Source organism: Stylophora pistillata, chromosome 13, assembly GCF_964205215.1.
Source record: "Stylophora pistillata chromosome 13, jaStyPist1.2, whole genome shotgun sequence".
In the NCBI taxonomy this organism is placed as follows: Eukaryota; Metazoa; Cnidaria; class Anthozoa; order Scleractinia; family Pocilloporidae; genus Stylophora; species Stylophora pistillata.
In genome coordinates, this window is record NC_142531.1 from 2,677,157 (window position 1) to 2,701,109 (window position 23,953).

Consider the following 23,953-nt stretch of genomic DNA (forward strand, 5'->3'; position numbering starts at 1 on the left):
AATTCAACTTCAAAGTTTCTCCGTTATTTACTTTGTTTGGATAGAAACGTTTTCGCTAGTAAGGTCTGTTTAAAATTTTTGATTTTCCCGCCAAAACGCCTTGGAAAAATACGAGTGCTTAAAATACGCATGCGCCAGTGTTTTTAAGTTCCACTCTGTAAGTAACTTCTGTTTAAGAATTTTAATTTTCCCGCCAAAAAACTTGGACAAAATTGCATGCGCCGTTTATTTTCCTCAGGAAAATTTAAGTCATTTTATCTTTATTGCCTGTATTTTTCCATAGTGCTTTTATCAAATAAAGTCAATAAACTTAACAATGTTGTTCACCGTTTGATTGTGATCTTTATTTTCTTTCTTAAATACTTCAATCAATAAATGATAATACAAGTATTATCTTCTTTAATTAGTTAAGTAATTTTTCATTAAATAAAGAAAAATTCGTTCTAATATATACAAAGACTTTTGGCGGGAAAATTTAGAGCAATTTGCACCGAGTTTCCCCTGACGACATTTTCGACGAAAAAATCAAAATGGCTTCCCTTAAATTCTCCGCCAAAAGATGTGAACATCACCTTGCGCAATTTTTTTTCCTTGAAATTAATATACCGTCTTTCATTCAAATTTCTTGTAAAATTTGACAACTTTCTTAGCAAAATAAAATTTATCAAGATATGATTTCTACCGAAAAAAATTGGTTTCTCGATTTCTTTTTTTTTTTTTTGCACAAGACGATGAACAAATATTTGCACTCTAAAGATAAGAAATATCATTCAACTAACAAAGTACTCTAAGCTTGCCATGTTACAGTAAAAAGACCTTTTACAGCCATCGATTTTTTTTACTTGCTGTACAGGACACATTCGACGCTAAAAGTGAAAAATATTCGAGACGAAATTTAGACATCAGATTAGCTTCAAAGTATTCGTTTCTTATGAAACTAATTAGCCTAGTACTTTCATTTTCGTCGCAAGGGTACAAACAATTGCTCAGCTTCACCGATATATATTTTTTTCAAAATTACTACGAAAAATATTTTGTTGAGTCAATTTACAAGCCTCAAAGAATCTTTAAAATTTTCTCGTTTATGGACAAGCTATTTCCTCTCCTTTTCGGAGCACCAGCGTGGATGATTGCTTGGCTCTAAGTATAGTCGCAATTTATTGTGATATGATTGTGGACGAGTTGTTCACTTTAATTTTTCATCGACTAATTCAACAATTCAGATCTAAGTCCCCAAAATTTCCTATCGTCCTGTGTTACACCGTTCGTAGGCTGAAAGAGGTCTTTCTACGTTACAATTACATGAAAACCCAATGGCTGGTTCAGAGGATAAAAATAAAATTTGACGCATTTAACGTGCTTTTAAAAAAGATGACTTTGTAACGGGTTTTACAGACCAAGCTCAACTCGAAAATCCTCAAATAATGTCTTTCAGAAGTTTTGTGGAAAGCAAACGAGCAAAGGACACAAAGCACTTCCTAGAGCATATTCACTGAAAATTCTCCCTCCTTGTAACCAACACAAAATAATTTCATTTAATCAGAAAAAAAAATGCGTAGGCACTGTGAAAAATTTAAATAAGTCGAAACAGGCGATCTCATCCTCTCAAGTTCGGCGTCAATGCCGAGTCAAACAGAATTCGTGAGGAAACCTTTCTCAAAATATTTTTGAGAATTGAAATTAACGTGGTCACATTTCATTCTTCCTGAGAGCTTGGAAGACAGTTGCCTTTTTTCTTTTTTTTTCAAAGCTGTAAAAGTTACCGAGTGAATTGTGAAGTGACGGAGAGTTTCCATCTTAAGCGCAAAAAAAAAAAAAAACACTTCCTGAATTTGTGACTTTGTGTTTTCGACTTGACAGTAGTCTAAATAAAACTGAACACCTATGCTTGTTTTGACGAATTCAAGAGAATTGAATTTAAAAAACTTAAAGTTTTTGGTTTATTGTAACTATTTACATGGAAATTTCTCTGAACCAGACATTTAAATTTGTATGTATTAAATCATTTGCAAAAGGACAAGAGAACGAAGGTAAATGCGTTTTCGGTAACGATTTTTCAAAAGCGAACAAAAGCGTTTTTTTTTCACAAATAGTTAATCACATAGATTTGAGTGCAGAAGTCACACAGAGCAGTTATTGTATTAAGCATGGTCCGTGGAAATGAGTAATATGAGTCAATTAATGCGTGATGTCAATGTGTGGCGGGATCAGCGGCGTTTTTCTATCTGGGTCGTTCTTTTTCACATGTTTTTCAGTGCATACAAAATTCCAAGAATATGTTCAGTGGGTGGTTGATTTTGATGATATTTGCCAACTTAAGTCTCTTCTGGGTTCTTAAGTCACTGAAAATAGCCACAGCTGTCTAACAAAGTTTATAATAGTCAGTCAGTCAGTAGTGTGGTGTGTAAGTCGATTATGTTCAGCAGTGTGATTGTTGATATAACTATTCAATGTAGTCCGCTGTGTCAGTCAGTCGGTCTCATATCGAGGTCCCTGGAGACCTCTCCTTTGAAGGAGGCAGGGCAGTCGAATCACTCGATCTCTGGTCAAATCACGCTCAAAGTAATTTTTTTGTTGGATGAATTGCATGGTGAGTTGCAAACTAGTTGCTCCCGTCTCGTTAGACTTATCGTTTGTAACCCCATGTGAAGTGTAATAGGATCTTTCGTCTTTTGAATTGTCTTCTGTGGCTGTCTTTGTGAACATATTCGAAAAAGAAAGTTCGTCATCTTTTTTTCATCCTCGATGAACTGAATGCCAGCATTATGTCACTGTGAAAGGAGGGTAACGAGTTTTCGTGGCGCGACCAAAGCGTTATCGTTTCTACGCAAGTTGTAGGTAACTGAAAAAAGCAGTTCCTTCCGTAATTAAAACGAACATTTTGCGCATAGTTTTTCCTACATGCTTTTTCGGTTGCCAGTGTTCTCTTGTCCATTGCAAAAGAGGCTAATATAGATTAACGTGTGATTTTTTAAGGTGGCACTGACCGATGTTTTGAAAAAGAAAATAGACAAATTGTCTGTTTAGAAAACCTACATCCTCAGAATATAACAATCTTGTCGAAAACTGGAACATCAACAACTCTCTTTTATGGCAAAACGGTGCCATAAAAATCTTTGAATCGTTTAGCATGTCCGCTTTTTCCTACAAAAGAACGATCAATGCTCGTTTCAACATTCGGATAATTTTTGCAAAATATTTTGTGCCCTTCTGTGCCACCTTAAACAATTCACTTCAACCTTCAGGTTGAACTTTCTGCAGAATGTCTACCAGGTTATAATTTTCTATCACAGTTCGTCCTTAAATTCCTTTAAGCCGATGTGAAAGCAGTGTACTCTCATTAAGTTTAGAAATTTTGGCAGCCACTATTTCTACCACAAAAGTATTATAATATCTTTAAAGTTCTTATCTTTGCAGAGCATCTTCTAGATTCTTCGATTCCAGTTTGTCCTTTCCTTGTATTGTTTGTTCCTCTGTCTTGCTGTATCTAGAACTGAATATGCAAAACAATACTCAGCGCGTTGTCCTTGAAATAAACCATCGTTATTTAGGTGTGGTAAGATGGATATGGCAAGTTTGTAGTGTATTAGATTTTTTTTAGATGTAAAAACTCTTTTTCCAATAGCGGCTCGAATTTTGTTTTTATAATAAACTTGTGTGTGAAATGTTCCTGCCTCGATTTCTCCGCGCGTTTAAAAGAGCAACTACAATATTTCACGAACGTTACTGCGCTTTACGTGAATTCCACATGTGTTATTATATATTTATCGGTGGTTCAATTTTAAACAAAATCAACGGACTAGGAGTGAATTTTTTCAACACTTTACGCAGTAATAGGTACATCTAAAGACTAGCTTTCGTTTGCTTTTAGTTAAGAACAAATTACTGATGCAAGAAACATGAAGCGAACCGAACTAAAAGCGCACATGTTCAGAAACTTTGTCTGCGACTCCTTCAGAAAGGGTACGAATATCAAACTTACAATTTTCGAAGAGCAGTATCGACATATTCGAGTTTCAGTCCACTGAATTATAGTTAATCGATTAACTAGGACTGAATTCATGAACAATCCTGGTACAAACTGCCCACACAGGAACACAACCACGACCTGTTCGGTTTGACAAAACTAACAATTTTTCATAAATATGGAAAGTGAAAACAAACCAACCACAGACGAATACGTCACAGATATGCCACGAGTTTTGTTTGCACGTCTTTATGGGGAAAAAGAGTTATTTCACGTGCCATTCAGTTACCGGCCATTGTATTTGCAAAAGTTTGCATCAAAAATGAGGAAACAGGAAGTCTTAGATCTAATCTAAAAGTTCACCATAATGAAGACATTTATTAGGCTTTGCTTATCTTTAACCCCAGTACATTTCGAGAGATCGAAAGGAAATCGGAAATAAAAACTTTGAATGAAAATACTCAACTGGTGTACGTATGGCAGTTTTGTGAACATTTCTTTAACATTGCAGGTCATTTTGAATAGGGAATCACATAACGAAGAATCTCTGAGGAAACTCAAACGACATCAGAAAAAAAAGTAAATACGAAACTAAAGCAGAAACACAATGATTAAAAACAAAAAGGATTTGCCGATATCTGGGATTAGTAGATACTAAAACAGTGGATAGCGTTGAAGGCGCGCTCTGATTGGCTAGTCAAACTCCGAATATCCTTTGCTATTTACCTCCGAGCAACTCGGGAAAAAATGGCGTACGGTTTGCATCCGTGACAAGCGAAGAAATCACTCAAATTAACGACGGTGGTGTATATTATCTCACTGTTTTAGTATATACTAAAACAACTATTCGTCTCAGTGTCAGTGGTTAGCGGTGGATATTTACCTCGCTGCTTCGCGGCTTGGTAAATATCCACCACTAACAACCTCCTCCACTTTGGTGAATAGTTGTTAATAATTCAGAGCTCTCTGGTTTTGAACCAGGAACCTTCAGATCTTCAGTCTGACGCTCTCTCAACTGAGCTATCTCAGCTTACGATAGACCACTTGTATTTACAACTGTTTTTAAAGAATACTCCCAGATGAACCATCTAATCAAAAAAGGTCCTACTGAACGACTAGAGTCAGCGTTTCACCTTTTTGAGATGCATTTCTGTCTTTTGGTTTCGAGAGAATAGCGTAACATACCATCGATGTGAGAAAAATATACATACCGCCATTCTATGGAATCTGTATTTAACGGTCACTCCGCTATTCCCCGTGAAATACCGCTTGATATAGGTTTGAAAGTATCAAGTATTTATTGTGAGCGGTTTAGAGAAATAAGGGCAACAAATGACAAGTTCCTTATTAGAACCTTAGCTGGGTTTTTGACGTCAGGTGTTCTATCCACTGAAGCTGCCAAGAACTCGCCAAGGAGGTAAGCTTCTTGCTAAGTTAAACTTGAGCAAAGAGAGAAATAAAAAAAAAAATATATATATATATATATATATATATAAATATCTATATAGCTAGTGTACTCTAGTTTGAGCACTCTGGCATGACTTAGACGATACCACAAAGGTTGGATCGTTTGGGGTGACCATATTGGTTCTCCTCCATCCTAGCATTAGCACTGCACTGATGAGGCCCAGAAGGCCGAAACAGTACTGTCTGCAGTTAAATATCTATATATATATATTCATTGTATCCGATTTATGATCACGGGTTTATTACGAATCAACTAAACGGCCTGCTCCCACTTGGCTTGTTAGCTCAATTGGTAGAGCACTGCACTAGTATCGCAGAGGTCAGGGGTTCGAATCCCGTACAGGCCTGATTTTTTTCAGGTCTGATTTTCACTATTGCATAAAAGCGCTCTCTACTGCGAAGATCGTGCATCATACGTATCTAATACCGCAGTTCAAATATATGAACTTCATATATTCATTGTAACCAAAATATGAACAATCAGAAAAGTAAAATGCCAATAATTTCAACAATCTAATCAGGGCCCCAAGTTTATAAAGAGTGCAATTTTGTGTGACTTTTTCAGGCTGATTTTTCATAACCAATGTCCTGAGACCCATGGATGGTTGGTCAAGACAGCAATGTTTTCCCCTTTATTCAGCCGAAACAAAGTGTTGCTGGGTCTTTCCTGAGGATCATTTCTTTTCCTTCAAATATTGTCACACAAAAAATTTAATTATCAACACAGCAGTTTGTCATGGTGGAACTACTCATTAGAGTACAGTCACCACTTAGTTTGTCCACTAATAAAGGTACATTCCCCAGGGCTCAAACAATAGCCCTGCAATTTACTTAGAAGTTTTGCCGTAACATTTATATGAGGCTAGCATTTGATCAGCATACCATATTTGGTCAAAGAAAAAGCAAATAATTGCTATGTTAATAATGATGATCAAGTTCTCCACTTGTGGTACTACTTTCTGAGGAATGTTAATTCCTTTCCTATGTAAATGTGTCCACCATAGAATACATATCTCAACAAATGTGCATGAAAGAATGAAATTGCATGCATATCTAACCATGAAACAAATTACCTCTTGTAGGTAAGACACGGTGACAAGATTGGGTAAGAGTTTTAATATCCCTTGCAAGTCCTGAAATGATTTGATAGCCCCCTTCCCTGTTTCACATCTGTTAGCAAATTTTAAGGAATTAAGCTAATAACTGCAGACATTTTTAAAGTGCAAGATAGTACTTTCCACAGATCGTTTTTTCCAGAGTTTAGTTTAAAATGCCAAAAACAAGGGCTGATGTCTACCCCCTCCTTTAGTATATGCATTCTTTTAAAATAAGAAACTGGTATCTCAGAAATGTCCCAGATAAAATTCTCTATTGTTTTATCAAAAGGACAAATATTTCCAAGGTGTAACTTGGAAGTGGTCTGAAGCAAAAAGGCAACTACAGAATGCGGAAGAACCCACTCTAGTTTGACAAATAAATAATAAAGGGTCACTTATTAACATCTCGCTGAGTCACAATATAATATTTACCTACTGTGGTATTCCAAGTAGCACTAGTGTACCAAAGATCAAAATAAGAATATACGCTTTCTGAAGTCTCCTTAGTGGGCAGTCCTTGGAAAGCATCGTAAGGTACAAAAACCAAGTGCCCAGGGGCTATTATGAGTGACCAAACCGTCATTAAACACCAATGACCCTTACACACATTGAATGAAAATTTCATTATAAACCCGAGGGTATTTAGACGACCAGAATCAATTGAGCTTTCTCTCACCTTGATTGGTACCTACCATACAATCCTCGTGCAAGTCACGAATGAAGTTCATTTACACAGACGTCAGAGAGTATCCCAGAAAGCGAGAGGGAATTACGAAAGATCTCGCATGCTAACAAAATCCTGTATCAATTGATTCGCAAAGACTAACACGCTTGGTAGCCTCGCAGTATACAAAAAAAAACCAATCCATTTATTCTATTTCTCATTCCCAGGTCGCTCTCAGCCTTCTTGGTCTACTTGAGGTGTAGACAGCAACCTTGCACCCCCACCCCCTCGCCGTCTCTCCAAAAGAAAAGATGATAACTGAGGCGAAAAGCTTCCATATGCAAGTAAAGCGCTGCTAAAGGAACCCATCCGCCTGGAGGTCTTGGCGTATTCGGGTGCAATCTTAACAACTTGAATCCCTGCAGAGATGCAAAACGGAACAAAATTTTGACAATGTTTAATCCCAAAAATGGTTCTTTTGGCCTTACATCCATTCCGCAAAGAAGTGTTTTCTCTTGTTTTTTTAAATAGGCTACTTTGAATTAGACATCTTGATTAGGCTACCCAAAGAGCAAGTTCTAGAAGAGTCGATCAGCACGCGGCTTGAATTTCCAAGATATTCTTATATTATCGTGACGGAAGGCTGACACCGGTCTAATACGAGCGTAATATTTAAATTGTCTTCTGTTTAGAGTTCAAGTGAGGAAAGAGGAACCATATTGGCAGTATACTGCGTATCTTGGCAGATCAGCCAGCAAAATGTTTTCGCATGGATCAGTTTCTTAGGGATCTGTTCTTTATCTTGACACAGAACTTAGATTCCCTTCTCATAGAAGAATTTTTCTTAACTTACCAAGAAAAGTTCCTAAGCCGTCCACGACTTATTGCGGATTTTTTATGTATTTTACTTTGTTTAGAAAAATAAACACTTATGCTGTGTAAAGATCAACGAATACACGTGATCAGTGATGATCCAACGTCACAATTACCTGTGACGTTGTATTGATTTTGCTTTACCGTGCCATGCGATTGGTTAAGAAAACTGGCTCCATGCTTTCAACCAATCAAGACTAAAGGGATTCGTGATCTTTCCATTGTTGTTTTCCGTGCTTTTTTGCGTTTGTGTATCATTGTTCATTTTACGGTCTTGTTTTTCCACGTGATATTCTGCTGTATTCTTACTGGCCATCTCAATTACGCTGATTTTGGTTTTAAGGTACGACAGCCAATTGAAAACCTAATTGACACAGCAAAGTTATCCCCTTGACCGCAGCTGATTGCCGGAAATTCTCCACATAGTGCTGACTGTATAAATAAACAAGATCTAACCAGAAAAAATCCAGAATCAACTTCGGTGGATAGTTATTACAGCTCAGCACTGTTGTGGCTTCTCTCTGTGCAACGAATTCATCCTGAGAACTTCTGATTCAAACGTGAGTTTGCAAATTTGATTTAAACTATTAGTGAGAATTTCTTTTTTACATATTCTAGTGTTTTTCCCGTTTTCTTGGAATTGGGAAACGTTGTAGCAGTTGTGATCGTAAGCAGACCACAGCAATGGTGTTTTCATCGGCATGTTCAATATTTTGTTGTGGGTTATCCACATTGATCCAGTATCTATCCAGATAGAATAGCAATACTTTAAATTACATGCAACAGACATTAAGACGATAAGCTTTTAGCTCTGGCGTAGCCTTGAAAACCTGATACTCATAGACGACTCGAGTAAGACACCGTCATTAGTGAGACCTAATCTAGCACAGGCTTTCCTGCTTTCTTCTTTTGTCGTTGATTGTTTATTTGCTGGTTGCTAGATCTGTTCTTCAGCCTTGACGGTTTCAATGATATAGCCAAAGTTACAAACCCTGGCCTTCGCCCATCATATTTGTGACAAGTGGCGCATAAGGCCTTGCACCGACGCACAATCACATCCACACCTACCCACACGAAAGCAATCGACCACTCAACCCTGAATTTGATATTTTCTAACCCCAGTTCAGCGTTAATCGGCTATTTGACTTCTTATGCCGACTTATCTTGGAGGTTGGAAAATTGATCCACAAAATTACTTCATCGAACGTCTAAAGCGGTTCGAAAGAGCCTTGATTCATTAAAATTTGGTACGCTAGCTATGGATCTATGTTTATCGTTCTGTTGCCAAATGGGCCGGCTCTAAATTTTACAGCACAGTAGCAGAGTTCTATTATCTATTTTAAGACAACACCGAGGGTCAGTTTTTCTGATATTACCATTGGTATGATCTGATTCGAGAATATTTGTACGTTATTTTTTTTCCGCCTGAATTCACGTGGGAGATACACGTGGGAAAAAAGCTCAGTTTGTGACAAAATTATGTAATGTCCTCAAGTGCAGTAAATTCCAGGAGCTAAACTAGATATTAGTTAAAGGCCATTTGTATTTCTGACTCTCACAAAAGAGCTCACGGAGTTAGTAATTTTTTTAATTGGCTCTATGTTCCGATTTCTTTTTAACATACGTGAGATGAATGGCTAATATCTTTAATGAACAAACTCAAATATTTACAAAAAAATTCAATTTCTATGGAAATATTAATATTGTCAACTTTATTAAAGTTTTTCTGTTTTCATTGGCAGCTTCTTTCAGTTACTTGGTAAAACTGAATTTCTGTTTCGAGTATTTCATTACTTTCCTATCGTTTCCAATAACAATTCCTTTTAGCATTATGGTGTTTTTCTTCTCTGTAATTCCCTTGATTACAAATCACGGGGTTGAGCGGAACTTTTAACCAGTTTCATTATTCGTCCGTTTGACTGATGAGTTTGAATTCTCTCTCACTAAATTTTCCAGGAATAGCGTTTAAACTGTTCGAATTATTCTTCTCTTGCTATTTTTACCTTTTAGCTAGCGTTAAAACCAATTCCAAGACCTGCTGACAACATCTTATATTAGGAACCCTTAAGAGTTTTGTGCGGGAATACTGCGCAGAGTCAGTAGTTGTCCCGTTGTGTAATTCGTCCGTCCTGTCCGGTTCCTGATTTTTTTCACACCGTCTCTGCTGCCATTTCTACTTACTTTTTAGCAACATATCTAACCTTTCGCCCTCATTAATTTCCGAAAAGCAAAATTTATTGAGTTATATTCGTCGATTTTTTTATTGTGATGAGATCATTAGAATGAAGAGGCCATCACTTGTCTCAACAACATAATGGCCGCCGACTCAGAGGCAGTTCTGTCTATTGTTTGTCTAAAACCTAAAGTCCCACATGTCTTATAGATAAAACTGAGTTTTATGAGATAGACACTTTAGTCACTTGTGGTTTAAATCGGAAAAAATCCCGAACACTACAGTAAAACACACAACGAATAACAAAAAATTCATTGTGATTTGACGACTAAAAGTGGAAAGCTGGTGATCCTAACATCCTGTCGGGTCAGTGTCAACAGTTTTTTTTTTTTTTTTTTCAGCGCTATACTTTGGATATAAATATAGCAATTCGCCGAAATTTTCAAGTCGCAATTTGGAAGACCACAGATTAAAAAAATGTTATCAGTTTAAATTCTAGAAATTAAGAAAACTCAACTTTTCTGTAACTGTACTATGCGATAGTTGAATAAGTCAAAAAATTCGTTTTCTACCTAAATATTGTACTGAAAGCAGATAAGATTCAAAGCCTCTTGAACTGATTGCTCTTGGATTAGGTGGTTTATTAATATTTCGCCTTTTCCGTCCAGTCGACAAAGCTTGGATGACTTTAAAATCCTGGGGAAAAACATTTTTAATCAGACACAGATCGACAAAATAAAGTCAAAGTCTCATAAACTGTATGGTTACGTAACCACTGCCGGTTCATGTTCAGTTGGAAAAAACAGTAATTAGGAATATTAGCCAGGAGTGCATTGATTGATGAGGTCATCTGATGTTGACTCACCGAAAATTGCTGCCCAGTGATCCAGAGCGGCAATGACTGGTAGTCTTTCCTTTAGAGAATTTTGCCATTCATTGCTTGAAAGTGTGTATCTTATCAAAGGTTATTTTCACTTTTAGTCGAAATTTTTTAAGCACGAGATACTAACTCGTTCAGTTCTTTGACTCGAAAAGTTCTGTAAGCAAAGCTCATCATCCTTAATGTTAAAAAATTATCAGTTCGGTTCCAAAGTCCAATGACGAAAATAATGTAAGTAATATTGCAACAATAAGAATGCCCCAACCTATGTCTCCTCTAAAGACGTCAACGAGATACGTGACAATGGGGAAGTACGTTGATTTCCTAACCAAGGAGGTGTGACGCACAATATTTTTATAGTTCACCTCCTAAATCTCAAAATCCTGACTCGGCTCAATTCAACATTCGCCACTTGAGTTCACAGACCAAATTTCTGACGATATTCAAATGTTCACCCTTTTCAACATCACCAGTCAGCCATTGAAACAGATGGCAAAAGCTTGTTAGGGCTAGACAACATTTTGTTTCGATTTCCTCTCGAAGGGAAATCTATGCCATTGAAGCATTTTCTGATGTATCAGGATTACTATTTACATCCTTAAGGGAAAACGCTGAGCAAGTTACGGGAAGTTGCGGAAGCTGAGGTTCAGTGGCAAAGTTGACTTACGGAAGACGATACTTAAACGATTCAAGTTTCTTAGGAAGTGAAGTTTTCGAAGTACAACTGGAGGCATAAATGTATCGTAGTCGGGAACGAGGCAGAAAGAACCGAAGTATTCGCAATAGTTCATTATCCTTAATATAATGGCTAGACCATGCTAACCTTCTGTTCAAGTTCACTTGTCAACAAAACAAAACAAGTTATGGCGCTGGTATCGATATTTTGTTTTCAAGGGCAGGATATCTCAAAATATATATTACCACAGCTGCCTTTTAAGTATTCCCACCTTTGTGACAGCCTTACATGGTCAAAGTCAAACAAACCGGTAATGATCAACAAAAGCGTTGTGGAGGTGTATGAAGGATCAAACAAATGAAAAAGCAAACTAAAAGATAAAATACTTCATTGCCGTCGTGGATAAATTTACACCAACGCGGACAATATCAGAGAAGTTGAAACGTTTACAAAAAATATAGTGTTTGAGACCAGAGCCACATAATGGCAACCAGAGAGACAGCCTATGATTTTGTGAAGTACCACTTGACGCCGCTAAGTGTTTTGATGACTGCGGAAATTATCTTTGATATACGCCCACTGGTCAGCAAGTATTTCTCATACAAGATGATCAATCAGCTATGCTCCCCTCTAGATATCTTAGCTGAGCTCCGGGTGTATTTTTGCAACCTTCACTTTTGACCTCGCTACTCACGTAAGCTTTTTCCAACACTGTGAAATCTTAACCAGTTTAGGAAAGAGGACGCATTTAATTCATGAGTTGATCGGCATGACAAACCACTTTCAAGATATTTACCTAATAGGGTTCATCGACTCAAGTGGGTCATATATAAACGTAACGTATGTACTGAAACGCTGGTGAGATTCGACCTTAAAACGACAGGTTTGACTTTAGATAATGTGTCAGCAAAGAAATGTTTTGGTAACTTGAAATTTACATTGAATTTTACTGAATTATCAAGATGTATTTAAGAGTTTCACTTGCTGAGGTAACTGATGATAAAACAGTGGCACCTAACCGCAGATCAATATCCGATATAGTCTTAAAGCAATCAAATTTAACAAATATACAAAGAATTCTAAAATAGTGCTTTATGACTTATAGAGTGTAAATGCAGCCTCTTCAAATGGCAAAATAACACGTTTATCGCCTTAATTGCCCTCTTTTTATTGTTCTAACCAGGCACATTATAACAATATTGTCTGTAATCCAAAGTTTCTCCAAGCTTTTGAAGAAATTGAACTTACTTTGAGGAAAAAAAAAAAAAGGTGAAATAAACGAGGCCATGGAAACATTTTTTCACTGGCAGTAGTTGTTGTCGAGTGTCGAATTTAGCCAGAGGTCACACTCTCCTACAACACACAAATGTGTCTGAGCGCAAAACATTTGTCTATTGAATTGAAAATATTATTCCTTTTTTGGCCAGTTTTATTTTAATCGCAAACATAAGAGCTATATCTCAAGAAAAGTTTACCTGTGACCGGGAACTCTTCGCTGAATTAAAAAAAAACAAACCTCAGCTTAATGACGAAGAAAAAACAAAAATAGATGGCTAACAACGCATATTAGAATCGTGTTGATTACACAATATTGCACACCAAAATAGGTAGATTATTTTCTAGAACAATGCGTAATTAATTGGGCAGCCAATCAGATTGTTGCGATTGTTCAAGAGTCTTCTGGCATGATATATAAACGGCCGCCCCACCAATCTTTCTTTCATTCGTTGAGCAGGAGAGGTTCGGCACTGTCAAGGTAAGCTATTCTTCAGTCTAATTTTTTCCGTCCTAAATGTTGACTTTACCAAGCTTGATAGCAGAACACCCTTATTGATTGGCCCTCTCTGAGCATCTGGTCAAACAGTAAGCATTAATTAACTACATAAGCAAACAGTAATTAGAAATTAACTCCATACGCCTCAGATAATTTGTAGTATCGAGTAACCAATGCGGTTACGAAGATATCGGGTGGTAAGACGTATCGTTTTCCCTTCATTCCGCTTAAATCAATGCTAAATGGTCTAAAGTTTGAATTTCGCCACAGTCTGAGTGGGAATTCATGAAATGTGCGATAACTATTCTTGGAATAATAAAATTACAGCTTGTCACTGCTAACTTAATTTCGCTTCTGGAAAAAATCTTTGTTCAGCACTATTCGGCTAACTTTTCCGTTATACAGTCAAACGAAAGCGTTTTATTTGTTTCTTAGCTGTTTATCGACGTGAGCAACTAGACGTGTCTTTAAATTTCGAAAGTGATTTGTTAAATCGAGTTTTTCCTGGCCGAAATAAGTCTCTAAAGCGCCGTCACTGGTCGCCATCTGCCCACCGTTGCTATATTAGCTGTCGTAATATTTCCATGACAAGTTGGACGATATTGTGTAGTGAAATCGTCAATGTTTCTTTTGCCGATTGGCTTTCTTCTTAAGCAGTTGCTGCTAGTTTCGGGTGCTTTTGATGACACGATGGCGGGAGACCAACGCCTCAAAATACATCAAAAAACTTCGCTGCTCAGACTAACACTCTGAAAACTGTACTTAACGATTTGAGCTGTTGATCCATGCACAAAAACAGACACAAAAAGAATAATAATTAAGCCTATATAATATTATATTTTCTAACGAGAAGTGCAAAGTGGTGTTGACCGTAATATTTTTTTTTTCCTTCGCTTGGTGAATTTTCAAGATTGACGAGTGGAAACTAAGATTAGTGTTATTATACCGAATAAAAAAGGCTTTAAAAGTATTTGAAGTGTACACTGCTAACTAATTAAATTATGCTGAAAGACATGTATAGTTTTCCCAAGAGCTTAGTTCCTTATCCAAAGTGGTGACGCATTTCTTAAAGGAAAGTGCGTATATCACTTCATAACAGAGCTATCTGTTTCTAAAAGAACCTGCTGTACTACATCGGCAGAAGGGGAAGCACTTGGCAGATTATCTGTTTGAAGTCAACAAATAAGATAGAAATAAACCACTGCAATTTTCAAATCTTTGAAATTGCGGCTTCAACCGCCCGGAATAACTTTTGTTAGAACATAGCTAGCAGAACCGCGCAATGAAATTCAATATTTGTAAGCGTGCTCAAAATCCTGACAGTGCACGCTGACAGCGTCAGCAAATCGCTTCGCCAGAAATTTTTTTTTCGCGCGAGCGGCCGATTGAAAAATAATATATTTCGCGACAATAATGGATACAAACAGAAACTCGGCCTACTAGTCCGAAAACGAAGACAATGTTTCAACCTTTTCCCTTGGGCTAGAGTTCTTAAATGAGGCAGAAAAAGAGAAAAACAAAGGAAAAGGATCGAGACTCGGCATCAGCGCCGTCACGATTCGCTTCAACTGATATTGTTGTCCATTTTTCCCGTCGGATTTGATGCACAATTCTACCGGCTATGTTCTAAAACAATTGGTTCATGCTTTCAGCTATGCACTATCGAGTTATGGAGCACGTGGGAAGTTTGGAGAGCACTCAAAAAGCTAGAGTTGCCCTCGGCTATCGCCTCGGGCAACTCTTACGCTTCTTTCGTGCTCTCCAAACTTCCCGCGTGCTCCATAACTCGATAGTGCACGCTAAAGCATGAACCAATTGTTAATTGATATTCAACCACGTGTAACAGAATAGCACCAGTTGGTACTTTGACAACCGTCGGAATAATTAAAGGTTGAAAGAATTAAGTCACATTTGAGGTTTTATTCATAAGAGCATCTAATCCTAGGAATGACAGAGTCGCTCAAATATTGATGAGCCTAAATTGTATAACGAATCATGGTATAATCCCAGACGGCTTCTTTATTTACATTTAAAAACAGTATTTTAAGTTGTAAAAGAAACATACCTTAGAAAAAGAATTAAGTACAAAATTAAAGATATTACCCTTCTGTCGTTTCCTTCCACAGGAAAAAAAGAGCAAAATTAACAAACCATGGCCAAATTTCTGGTGTTAGCTTTCATTGGTGTTACTGGAATTTCTATCGGCTTAGGAACCGACAGTAAGTATTTCATTTCTCTAAATATAAAACGAAAGGTTCGAAATACCTCGTAATGCCTTCTGCAGACGTTTGAATATGGTAAATAACACTACACTGCTGTTGCCTCTGTATTGGCGTTTCGTTTTCTTAGCAGCATTATATTTGTTGTGGCTAAGTTTATCGAGACAGATCATGAGAGATACTAGCAAGTAACCTAACAGACAGTCCGATTTCCTCAGGCATTTTTTAGAACTGTGTGTGCTTTGAATAGAAGTGTTCCCTCCCAAGAGAAATGAACCACTTCTCCCCCGCCCCCTCCCCTCCCCCACAGGGTAAGTAAGAATTTTGGTTCCTTGGGTTTGTTATAAAAGTCGAACAAAGGCATTCGAAGTTACTTTCCTTGATAACCTTTATGGACTTAATTTTTCTTTTATTTCATAATTCCAAACGATCTCAATTCTCAACACACAGAATTTAGAAAAAAAAAGAACCTTATCAGTTGTTCATGTGAGTTTTCTATATGTTAAAAATGTTATTTCCCCTTTTCAGGCTGGAGCTACTGCAGTAATTGTGCCGATGGTAAGTCGCTGCTAGCGCCTTTCTTGATGTTTAAATGTCGAGTTCGATGGTACCACTTTTGGGAAAGGTAGAAGCCCCCCCCCCCCAACCTATAGTTCTCATACCCCTTAAATATCTCATCAGGGCTTTTGATACGCGGTGTAGAGAGTATTCCACGACCAATGAAGGGAATTATTTGGAGACATGACTGGCTATCCATAACTAGTACTTTAACATTAGTCCCTTTTTGACAAAGACAAGAGCCCCTTAGTACTTATTAAGCCACTCCCTTAAGTAGTATTTTTTACACTTTTCTTGTGTCAAATGTTTAAACTTTTTCTGCCATTTTAGGACCGTTGAGATGGACGGGTAACTGTGCCTCAGGGAAAAGCCAATCTCCCATAGACATTTCCTTCACTAATGTAACCTACAAGTCGTTCTCAGACTGGAACTGGCAAAACTACGGAAGTACACTCTCGACTAAGTTCACTCAAGAGAACACTGGCTCTGCTCTGCAGGTGAACCTACCAGATAAAAAGTTCTTCGTCAGTGGTGGAGGTCTCGTAGGAAACTACACCACCGCTCAATTTCACCTTCACTGGGGACCCGAAAATGGACAAGGTTCAGAGCACACTCTGAATGGCAAACAGTTTGCCGCAGAGGTGCGTACAGAGAAAATTTCTCGCAAAATCTCCTGTGTCATTTCTGAATGAAAGACTTAACGTTAGAAACTGTTCGATAACTCTCACATTCAAGACTTTCATATAGATCCTGCATTCAAGAAGCCGAATTCTATTAATCAGCCATAGCATTTAGGCGAACTTTTCATCTTAACATTGATTAAGGGGAAAGTTATGATCAATCCTAATTACATGCCAACGAAGGGAAAGTTATGGGCACCATCACCAACATTACACCTAACAATCCTGATCATTTCTTTCTCTCAGATCCATTTTGTCAGCTACAATGTGAAATACCCAAACTTGACCTACGCCGCCGCGCAGCCTGATGGTTTGGCTGTCCTTGGTGTCTTCATTGAGGTATTTGAGTGCTGCGTCATGTGCTGTGATGCTTAGGATCTAAAGATAATGCACAAAGCTTCAGTGTCACAACAGTGCAGAATCTGCAAAGATGCAGAGAAGTGTGAAGTAATATTGCAGTCGCGCACCAAATTATGTAGACGTTCTGAGTTTAGAGGTTGTAACAAAAGTAAGGCCGAGAGGCTTAAACCTTTGTGCGTACGCGTGCTCTTAAATCTGGAAATTAATTCTCTCCTATCAAGCGCAAAATTCTCTGTACTGTCGTCTTTAATGCCCAATAGATTCACGTCAAGTCTAAAATGTTTATCAATTTCCCTTAATTGCTCTGCATTTTATCTCGAACAGATTCAGCATAAATTTCTAAAAGGAGCAGTTGTCCAAAAGATAGATCAACAAAGTCAAAGTACCAATAACACAGGAAATCGTGATTTCATAATTAATGTCTCTAAACCAATTGCGTGCACTTCGTAAACAATTTAGGTATGGAGACAGAAATTTAGAAAATAAGTTGTCCAACAGCTAATAGAGAGTGAAAATTAATTCTCGAGTTAGCCTAACAATTATTCCATAGGAATAAATCGACCCATTCAGACAATATTCGATTTTTTTACGATGTAACCTTTTATGATATCGTTCCCTTTCAGGTGGGAAGTGCAAATTCCGCTTACGACAAATTCCTCAATTATACCGCAAAAGTTGTCAATGGAAGTAAGTCTATCTCTTCTGTTACTCACTCATATTAGGTTTCTTTTTCACATGTCTGTTACTTTTGGAAACGGAGATCACATAGAGAGAGTCAATCAAAGCTTCAGAAAGATATCTAATTTCGTGGAGTTTTGAGGCGACTTCCGTGGAAGGGGAGAGGTTCTCCTCTATACCTCAACTCTTGAAATCTCTTCTGTACATATCCCTAACCTTAAGCCCAACGATTTTCGGAGAAGGCGGCAGGGTCTCTTGTTTTATCATACCCAACTAGCTTTTTCTTTTTCAATTCTCATCTTTTTTAATTATTATTTTACAGACACAACTGCACACATTGCACCTTTTCCTCTCTCTCCTCTTTTCCCATCCAACACGAGCAAGTTCTACAGGTACCAAGGCTCCCTAACAACGCCGGGATGTTTCGAGTCTGTCACATGGACAGTCTTCCACGATTCCGTAAAGATATCCGCATCTCAGGTGAGCCTTACGATTGTAAAGTGCGGCTTCTATGATAACGAAAGGAACTAGTGCTTCTTCGATATGTTTTCGTCTTGCGGATCAGTTAGGAGGAGTGTTCGTGTTTAAGCTCAATTTTGTGTTCGAGAACGTGATCTGACGCCTTTTTCCTCGTTTGCCGTAAGCCAAAATCAAAGGTAACACAATATTCTCATTGGGAAGAAACGCACGTGACACAGGCAGCCAATGAGAAAACGAAGAAAATTCCTGAAGGAGTTAAAGGATGCGAAAACGTAGATGATCAAGACGTCAGTGATTTTGAATCTGGTTTTGGTTTTACACAGGTTAAGTTTTGTATCAGGGAAGGTTTAATTTGTTTGGTAAAGGCAGGGCGAAATGTGTTTAAAGTCAATCAGACTGCTGTAGGAATCCTGTATTACTTTGCACACTTAATTGAGATTGCCCTGTGGCACACAGCTACTGACCCCAAACTAGCGCATCTCAGCAGGAAGTGTATCGTCGCTGTTGTTACTATCGTCTACATTTCGCAGATTTTGGCAGCATTACGTTAAAAAAATTCTTCTCATAATTACAGGTTGCTGCCATACGCGGTTTGATGATGAACGACACTGACTACATTGGGTTGAACTACCGCCCGACCCAGGCCCTTAACACACGCACTGTGTATGCGAGCTTCGATGTTTCACCTGGCACAGAAACTCCGACGGTTGCTGATTCAACAGCTGGAGTTAAGATCACCACAAGCCTGTTGCTGTTGATGTTAATCGGAGCTCTATTCCTTAATTAAGATGGCTCCTTCGCATACACCTGACGCCAATTGACTAAGACTTGCTGTTTAGTTAATTGTATTTTTTTAACTCCAAGGAGTTACAACTTTAAAAAGGGACGAGAAACATTCTCTTTGATATGACCGGAATTATAGGAGAAAACGTTTCAAATGTTTGCATAGGTTAGTTTATAGATATTTTAATCAAAGAACAACTTGAGTTTATTAAAAGTTTTAGTCCTTACAGGATGGTTTTAAAGGTTTATTTTCGTAATCTTGAAATTTTACTTGATATCTTTGTTAATTTTTTTACTATTCTACGTGCAAATGAATATTTAGTAAGACCTTTTTGTTCACCTCCTTTAGTAAAGGAAGTCATTAGAAGCAATTCTTAGCTGCCAGATCATGACCAGTTTATCTTTCTTAGCTTAGTCCCTTGAGCCAATGAAAAAGCGCTATGCGGAATTTGGTTTAATTTTTTATGGTAACTTTTCATTGTGCTTCTTTGTGAGGGACCAATAATAACAATAATAATTTAATATTTATATTGCGCAAATTAACATGTGTATATGATCAAATGCGCATCACAACACTTTTCGGGGGACTTTGGCCGGACTGCATCAGCAGTTTACAAACAATCGAAGGAAACTTATTTGAAGATGCCCTTCCCCACAATTCCCAGTAAACAGGCCAGACCACATCACAGTAATCTCGTGAGTGGGTTCTTCAACATCCCCTGCCTAACCAAATGAACTAATTAATAGATGCAAGAGACAGGACCTACGGTTTATTCCTCCTTATCCGAGAAGACTAGAATGTCTATCCATTTCATATCATAGAAAGATAGCGCATTCTCCTCAGTCAGTTTAAGACCTTGAGTGTTGGTTCGGCCGGGGCTCGAACCATAGACCTCGACCTCCCGCACAACAGTCCAGCGCTCTAATCAATTGAGACAAACTGGAAGTGGTCTAATAAAGACAGACTGCTCGTTGCTATGTTGCCTTAAAGAATTTTAAATGATTATGAGTTGGTTTGTAATTCTCGCTACTTTTTCATAAAAATCTTTTTAAATAGATTTTTAAGGTTTGCCAACCAATGAACATGAAATGGCAGTAACTTTTTGACACATTTGCTTACTATGAACTTGAAGTTACGACTCAGTCGACCGTCAGGAAACATTAAAAGACTGTTACTGTTCTAAGCGATTATTATAATTTTATGTACGAGCACCAGAAAAAAGTATAGATCACGTCTAAAACAGTTATTCGCATTTTTATATGATGTATGTATTCAATTAGTATACTTTGGCCTAAGTCAGTTTGTTTACAAAAAGCTCAAAATACAGAGGAGTTCTTGTATCGAATAGGAGTATTTATCAAACATTAGACATATTAAGTTATTTTAATTGTAAATTAAGTTCAAGAAAACGTGATTGTAACACGATCTATTTACCAGGAAATTCTGATATGGTTAATAGGAGCTCGACATGACGGGAGGTGACAATCACGTGTTGACACAAAAATCTTTGCGAACCTTTGTTGATCTAAATTCTTATTTATTGGAGCAGATTATCTGGTTTATGGAAATGATGGATTTTCCAGTGGGCAATGGGAAATAACATGGACGGAGTCATAATATTTTCAAACAGTGTACTCGGATCGCATTTTGTAGCGGTTATTTCAACCTTGGAAGCTTCCTGGCCACTAGTAGAATAACTATTCTGGTCTGATGCCAAACGGTGGCATATGAAACCCGATTAAACAAAACAGTACTAATAACAACCCTCGGTCGTTTGGGCTTCACCAGCACTGGGTAATTCTTAAATGAAATGTTGCTTTAATTATTTTGATGACGAACTAAAGGCCCTGCGAAACAAAGAGACATGTCTAGAAACTGTCTCCATGTCACGCGGAAACACGAAATGTAAGGATTCTTTTCGAAAGGCACCTGCGAAGGCAGAATGTAATCAAGGGAAATACTACTATTACCAGTACTATTTGACCTTCAGAGCTACCACTAAAGTTTGTCGGATCTGTACGGCTGTAATTGGTTAGATTCTAGAAGCGTCCAAATAAAAGCTAATAAATGAAACTTCACTGCGTTGATTCGTTTGCAGTCAATCAGCTGGAAACTAGTTTTCCGATTATCGAAATCGAAGGCCGAAATGCTTGTTAGACCGAATATCACGTTATTTACATTTCCTAAGAACCATATACAAAAAAACATTCCTTCCATTTTAGCGTCAGGTTAGAAAGAGATGGAAAACTTTAGATCACAGGCTTTGGATCTACTGCATCTCCTTGTGAGCTCTTGACTTGAGCGTCAACCCCGACTGACTCACGTGAAGCTACTTGACGTCATTTGGCATCGAGCAGGGCACAATTGGTTTAAGAAACTGGGACTGGTTGAACCGCCCTAGCTTTGCACTTGTTGTTCTGTTTCTGCCAGATTATTAGCTATTACTTGGCGCAAAAGAACGTATCCTACTAATAAAGGAGAGATTCCAGCTAGCGGAAAATTTATGAAGCACTCCAGAAGTGCTCGCTGCTCGCAAGAAAAATTTGACAAATGCTCGCAAAGATCATTCGATACCCCTACATCTAGGTTGCTTTTGCACGAGAAAAGTCGACTTAACACGAATCCAGAGGAACATAATTATTTTTTGAACAACAAGTGTGATAAAAAATGCAAACCAGGGAAGAAAACAGCAAATATGCAAAGGAGAAACACCTCATTTGCGCCTATAATTATTGGTTAATTTGGCGTTGGAATACCTATAAGGATCGTGCATGTTTGCATGTAAAATGCAAAAACATCTAATTTTTCCGGGCTTACAGCAATTTGCATGTGAAGGTTACCATTTTATCATCTCTTGAAATAATTTTAAAGTGTTTAAGATAGTAAAAATGCTAAATGCGGCATGAAATTCAAGGCAAATTTACATCCTACTGTTGGCAAGTTGCGCGAGAATTCGCCAAATATTGATAACTTTCGTGAGGTTATAACCAGTTTGCTAAAATTGATGCTTGCTTAAGATGGTTTATATTTACTAGATTGATTTAATATATATCTTGTTATGTGAATGCAGTGTTCATTCGTGTTTACCATGCTCTTGCAGATTGTTTGATGACCGACAACTGAACTCAAAGTCAAGCGGCACAAACACAAGAGGATGAAGAGCTTTCAAATCAAAAGACAAGTTTGAAGAAGAGCTTGGTACAAAATAAATTTTTAAAGATTTGATTTTCAATCAAAATTTTTCAAACCTTTTTTCGAGAAATTTGATTCTAATACTTAAATTGTCTAGAACTAAGGCATTTCTTTTTTTTTCCCTAGGAAAAACACGTTTTTAGCACTAATTCAACCCAAATTTTTCTCCGTTATTTATTTATTTTTTTTATGGAAACGTTTTCCTTAGTAAGGTCTGTTTAAAATTTTCTATTTTCCCGCCAAAAAACTTATAAAAAATACGGGAGCCCAAAATACGCATGCGCCGTTTTTGTTTCCTCCGGAAAATGCAAGTCATTTTATCTTTATTGCCTCTATTTATCTTTCCATACTTCTATCAAATAAAGTCAAAAAACTTAACAATGTTGTTCACCGTTTGATTGTTAACTTTCTTAAAATACTTCAATCAATAAATGACAATACACAATACAAGTATTTTCTTCTTTAATTAGTTAAGTAATTTTTTGTTAAATCATCACGAAGGTGTAAAGAAAAATTCGTTTAAATATATATTAAGATTTTTGGCGGGAAAATTTAGAGCAATTTGCACAGACTTTCCCCTGATGATATTTTCGACAAAAAAAATCAAAATAGCTTCCGCCAAAAGATATGTGAACATCACCTTGTGCAATTTTTTTTCGCCGAAATTGATAAGCAGTCTTTCGTTCAATTTTTTTGTAAAATTTTACAAATTCTGTTGTTTCTTAGGCAAAGTAAAATTTATCAAGTTATGATTTCTGCCGAAAAAAATTGATTTGACGCAAAAAGTGAAAAATATTTGAGACAAATTTAGAAACCAGATTAGCTTCAAAGTATTCGTTTCTTATCGAACTAATTAGCCTAGTATTTTCATTTTGGTCGCAAGGGCACAAACAATTGCTCAGCTTCACCCATATATTTTTTCAAAATTATTACGAAAAATATATTGTCGAGTTAATTTACAATCCTCAAAGAATCTTTAAAATTTTCTTGTTTATGGCCAAGCTTTTTCCTCTCCTTTTGGGAACACCGGCTTGGATGACTGCTTGGCTCCGAGTATAGTCGCAATTTATTGTGATATGATTGTGTTCGAGTTGTTCACTTTAATTTTTCATCGACTAATTCAACAACTCAGATCTAAGTCCCCAAAATCTCCTATTGTCCTGTGTTACACCGCTCGTTGTATGAAAGAGGTCTTTGTACGTTACAATTACATGAAAACCTAATGGCTGGTGCAGCGGATAAAAATAAAAAAATTAAATTTGACGAATTTAACGTGCATTTAAAAAAAGATGACTTTGAAACGGGTTTTACAGACCAAGCTCAACTCGAAAATCCTCAAATAATATCTTTCAGAAGTTTTGTGGAAAGCAAATGAGCAAAGGACAAAAAGCACTCCTTAGCGCATATTCACTGAAAATTTCCCTTTTTTGT

At 37.3% G+C, this 23,953-nt stretch overlaps 1 protein-coding gene and 1 long non-coding RNA gene across 3 annotated transcripts; one reads left to right on the plus strand and one right to left on the minus strand.

Annotated features, from left to right (window-relative positions):
• Positions 1–322: 322 nt before the first annotated feature.
• On the minus strand, positions 323–8,351 carry LOC148717271 (uncharacterized). Its single transcript, XR_015994684.1, has 3 exons — positions 7,208–8,351; positions 5,179–5,406; positions 323–3,493 (listed from the first exon to the last, which is right to left on the minus strand). It is a non-coding gene; the product is annotated as an uncharacterized LOC148717271 (long non-coding RNA).
• Positions 8,352–8,493: 142 nt separating this feature from the next.
• LOC111345979 (carbonic anhydrase 1) lies at positions 8,494–19,556 on the plus strand. 2 transcript variants are annotated; one of them, XM_022953266.2, is made up of 8 exons: positions 8,494–8,628; positions 15,698–15,790; positions 16,319–16,348; positions 16,679–16,989; positions 17,275–17,367; positions 18,012–18,075; positions 18,389–18,546; positions 19,121–19,556. In XM_022953266.2, exons 2-8 carry the CDS (start codon positions 15,724–15,726, stop codon positions 19,331–19,333), a joined length of 936 nt encoding a protein of 311 aa, XP_022809001.2. In that variant the 5' UTR covers positions 8,494–8,628; positions 15,698–15,723; the 3' UTR covers positions 19,334–19,556. The 2 variants fall into 2 exon arrangements, with proteins under 2 accessions (XP_022809001.2, XP_022809002.2); XM_022953267.2 differs by lacking the exon at positions 8,494–8,628 and adding an exon at positions 13,453–13,553.
• The last annotated feature ends 4,397 nt before the right edge of the window (positions 19,557–23,953 follow it).

Excerpts from the sequence above, each read along its gene's own strand:
- LOC111345979 (XM_022953266.2), top strand. The coding sequence starts at position 15,724 with ATGGCCAAATTTCTGGTGTTAGCTTTCATTGGTGTTACTGGAATTTCT. Across the intron at positions 16,349-16,678 it reads CTGCAGTAATTGTGCCGATG|GACCGTTGAGATGGACGGGT; the intron begins GTAAGTCGCTGC and ends CTGCCATTTTAG. Across the intron at positions 16,990-17,274 it reads GCAAACAGTTTGCCGCAGAG|ATCCATTTTGTCAGCTACAA; the intron begins GTGCGTACAGAG and ends TCTTTCTCTCAG.